Source organism: Populus alba, chromosome 10 (genome assembly GCF_005239225.2).
Source record: "Populus alba chromosome 10, ASM523922v2, whole genome shotgun sequence".
Classification (NCBI taxonomy): domain Eukaryota; kingdom Viridiplantae; phylum Streptophyta; class Magnoliopsida; order Malpighiales; family Salicaceae; genus Populus; species Populus alba.
This window is the reverse complement of record NC_133293.1, coordinates 7,553,567-7,557,532: the sequence shown is the minus strand read 5'-3', so window position 1 is coordinate 7,557,532 and position 3,966 is coordinate 7,553,567. Positions and strand designations below refer to the sequence as shown.

The following is a 3,966-nucleotide window of genomic DNA, read 5'->3' as shown; positions in this document are numbered from 1 at the left end:
TAAAATTCATGTTTTGGAAGTCCTATATTTTCCATTTTATTTTATTTTTTTAATAAATATATTTTTTAGTATATTTTATAACTTTAATTTAAAAAAAAAATTAATGAAAAATATTAAATTAATTTTTGTTCAACTTCAATTTCAACTGTAATTTTAACTGAACATATATAAATATCAAACCAACCTCAACTAAAAATATTTTTTAAAAAAATATAACCATAAAATTACCATAATACAAATCATACTTCATTTTGAAGTGGAAATTCATTACCTTCCCTCACTTGGATTTTGAAGTGGAAATTCATTTTCTATAAAAATATAACAAGAACTCTATCAAGTTTGGATTTTAGCCTGTGTATTAAATTGCATGTAATTATTATCGAGTCACATTTTATAGAAAATCGAGTAGGTTAAAAAATCTAATCCAGAATTCTCTTGATATTTTTGAGAATTTAATTAGCATATGAATTTTATTGAGGTTTGTGTTAAATGTTTTTTTTTCTGATACTTGAGGAGCTTTGTATGACTGGAGCTGGAGGTACATTTTCATGATTTATTTTTCTCAATAATTTTTTTTACATTATTGGTAGTGGAGGCATAGGTTTTATTTTACATTCTTGCCTTCATCCTTTCCTAAGCTTCCTATTTAAGATGCCACGTATATAGTTTGTTTTGTTCGTTCATTTCAACTATGCTTTACATATGATGATTGATTTATATTAGAAAAAAAATGACAGAAAAAATTCATTCCAAATGCAGCAAAACCAAAAAATAATAATTTTCTAATTAAGAAAAAACTAATTAAGGATTTTTTGTATCAAGAAATATAAAGATTTTATTAAAGAGGTAAAAATACAAAATATATTTCATAACAAACTCACAAAAAAATTATCAAACCATGGATAAAACTAGAATAAAAACAAAAAAAAAAGGAGATTAAAAAGAAGAAGCAAGAGGAGATTTCTAGAAGCAGGTGATCATGCGAATGCCACTTCATCGGACGTACGTCATCATGTCTTCGTCATTACCCGACACCAGCCACGCCTTGATGTCGTCGTTCACTGATTAGAATAATAATTTCCTAGGTCGGTCGTGCAGGTAATTTAAAGGAGCCTTAGCCTGGAAGTTCCATCACATAGCAACCGGGATTGGCAATTGTTCTAGCCTTTTGAGTAGTTCATCACATAGCTAGCTATGGCCACCGAAGACGTTTCTCTCGACCTTTCAACGCTTCTTTCTTCAGAAGAGAGGGACTTTCTCATCCGCAACAATGGTGATCAGGTACTGCTTCTCTGATCTTATTCAAGTCTTCTTCTTGTCTTATTATAAGTCAACGTCTTTTAATTTTTATATGAACTTGTAGGTTTTTCTCGTAATCAGGATGAATATCATGTTTAAATTAGACTGAAAGCCTTGCTGAAGAACAAATTTATGACCAATTTCTGAAGCTTTTTTATGATTAAGAAAAAGCTCCTTTTTTTTTGTTGCTTCTCTCACTGGCAAGAGAAAGAAACCATGAATAAAATTGTGATTCGTTAAGGGCTGATGTTTTTTTCTGATAATGTTCGACATTAATTCTTAGGTTAAGGTCAGCAATTTGGTTGGGAAGATTGTGGGGTTCTACTTCTCTGGTTCGTGGTGCGGCCCATGCCGTAATTTCACTCCTTTGTTGGTAGAAGTCTATGAACAGCTATCATCCAAAGGCGACTTTGAGGTGGTGTTCATTTCTTCTGACAGAGATGATGAATCCTTCAACACATATTTCTCCGAAATGCCCTGGCTTGCTATTCCCTTCTCTGATACGGAGACCCGCAAACGTCTTAAGGAAGTGTTCAAAGTAAGAGGGATCCCTAATCTTGTCATTTTTGATGCGAATGGCAAGGTTTCCTGCGATGATGGAGTCAGCACTGTCAAGGAACACGGCGTGGATGGGTATCCGTTCAACCTTGATAGACTGAATTTCCTGAAAGAGCAAGAAGAGAATGCTAAGAAGAATCAAACCATAAGCTCGATCTTGGTTTCCAGCTCACGTGATTATGTGATTTCAAATGATGGGAAAAAGGTAGATGGTTCATTCAATTAGCTAGTTTTGAAATTGAATTGATGATGCCATCATTCACTTTCTTGCTATCTGTAATGGCAGATCCCTGTGTTGGACCTTGAAGGAAAATTGGTTGGCTTGTATTTCTCAATCCATGCTCATAGGATGTGCCGTGAATTCACTCCTAAACTAGTGGAATTGTATAAGACGCTCAAGGAAAAAAGAGAGAACTTTGAAGTAGTCCTAATATCTCTAGACGACGAAGAAGAAGACTTCAAAGAGAGTTTTGAGACAATGCCTTGGTTGGCATTGCCTTTTAAGGACAAGAGCTGCGAGAAGCTAGTGCGGTATTTTGAACTTAGAACCATTCCTAGTCTTGTCATAATTGGCCAAGATGGGAAGACTTTGAACCCAAATGTAGTTGAACTCATCGAAGACCATGGAATCGAAGCCTACCCATTTACACCAGAAAAGCTTGACGAGCTAGCTGCAATTGAAAAGGCAAAACTGGAATCGCAGACGCTTGAGTCAGTTTTGGTTAATGGGGAAAATGATTTTGTGATTGACAAAAGTGGATCCAAGGTAATTTCTTTGTTCTGTGCTAACATCGCATGTTGTTATTGCATTACTTTCAATAACTTGCTTATTATCTCGAATTGAATTCATTAGCAAAGGTATTTTTATCATTCAAATGGTTTACTCTTTGATTAGGTCCCAGTGTCTGATCTAGTTGGAAAGAACATTCTTCTTTACTTCTCAGCTCAATGGTGCCCTCCTTGTCGTGCCTTTTTGCCCAAGCTAATTGAAGCATACCACACAATTAAAAGAAAAGACAATGCATTTGAGGTGATCTTCATCTCAAGTGACAGAGATCAATCCACCTTTGACGAGTTCTATTCAGAAATGCCTTGGTTAGCCCTTCCATTTGGTGATGAAAGGAAACAAATCCTGAGTCGGAAATTCAAAATTAAAGGCATTCCTGCAGCTGTAGCGATTGGGCCAAGTGGCCGGACCATTACGAAGGAAGCTCGGATGCACTTGACAGCTTACGGGGCAGATGCTTTTCCATTTACCGAGGAGCATCTAAAGCAATTGGAGGAGGAGATTGAGGAAAAGGCAAAGGGGTGGCCAGAGAAAGTGAAACACGAACTTCATACTGAGCATGAGCTGATACGTACTAAACGCAAAACATATATTTGCAATGGCTGTAGGGAAACAGGGTATAGTTGGTCTTTCTACTGCAAACAATGTGACTTTGATCTTCACCCCAAGTGTGCATTGAAGGAAGATGAAGATACTGGAAGTGAAAAGGGAAAGGAAGGAAGGATCTGCGATGGAGATGTGTGCCGCAGAGCTTAAGCAGGCAAGCGCTACTGGTATCTGGTTTTATGGGCTTTCTACTATAATAAGTTTGCGATGTAAGGTGTTTGTTGCATGTGTGTGAAGATAGTGGATGTCTTTCCTGTTATGTGTATATGTAATTAAGTGGTGTGTTGCTGAGGGATTTTCATGTCCTGTATTTCGATACCAAAAATAAATAACCGGATTGGCCAAGTTTATGTGAATACTGTGACCCATTTGAAACTTGGGAATCCATGGTTGCTGGTTGATCTCAAATCTCCATCACTTGTTATGAGGTTTTCGTCATTTCTAAATGAAAATGCTTATCAGTCCTGTCAAAAAACTGGGAAGAGGTGCTATGCACGGTTCCATTGTACCACTCTCTTTGTTTCTTTTTGGCTGGATGAAGCAGCAGCTTCACCTCTGGTGCAGATATTCCTGTAATTGTTCTGCAGATTAAACAAAAGATGGCTGATTGTGACTAAACCAACATTATATAATGAAACCTTTCTAACTCCACCGTAAAAGAAACAAGAATCTCCGATCCAAGCAACTGGATAGTCTCTTTTTTCTCTCTCTCTGCC

At 36.5% G+C, this 3,966-nt stretch overlaps 1 protein-coding gene across 1 annotated transcript; it reads left to right on the top strand.

The window, feature by feature from the left end:
- Positions 1-1,100: 1,100 nt before the first annotated feature.
- On the top strand, positions 1,101-3,658 carry LOC118044431 (probable nucleoredoxin 1). Its single transcript, XM_035052700.2, has 4 exons — positions 1,101-1,281; positions 1,583-2,062; positions 2,144-2,623; positions 2,753-3,658. The coding sequence occupies exons 1-4, from the start codon at positions 1,195-1,197 to the stop codon at positions 3,398-3,400; spliced, it is 1,695 nt and encodes a 564-aa protein (XP_034908591.1). The 5' UTR covers positions 1,101-1,194; the 3' UTR covers positions 3,401-3,658.
- The last annotated feature ends 308 nt before the right edge of the window (positions 3,659-3,966 follow it).

Coding starts and splice junctions, on each gene's coding strand:
- LOC118044431 (XM_035052700.2), top strand. CDS start 1,195: ATGGCCACCGAAGACGTTTCTCTCGACCTTTCAACGCTTCTTTCTTCA. Junction 2,063..2,143: donor TTTCAAATGATGGGAAAAAG/GTAGATGGTTCA, acceptor CTGTAATGGCAG/ATCCCTGTGTTGGACCTTGA. Junction 2,624..2,752: donor TTGACAAAAGTGGATCCAAG/GTAATTTCTTTG, acceptor CTCTTTGATTAG/GTCCCAGTGTCTGATCTAGT.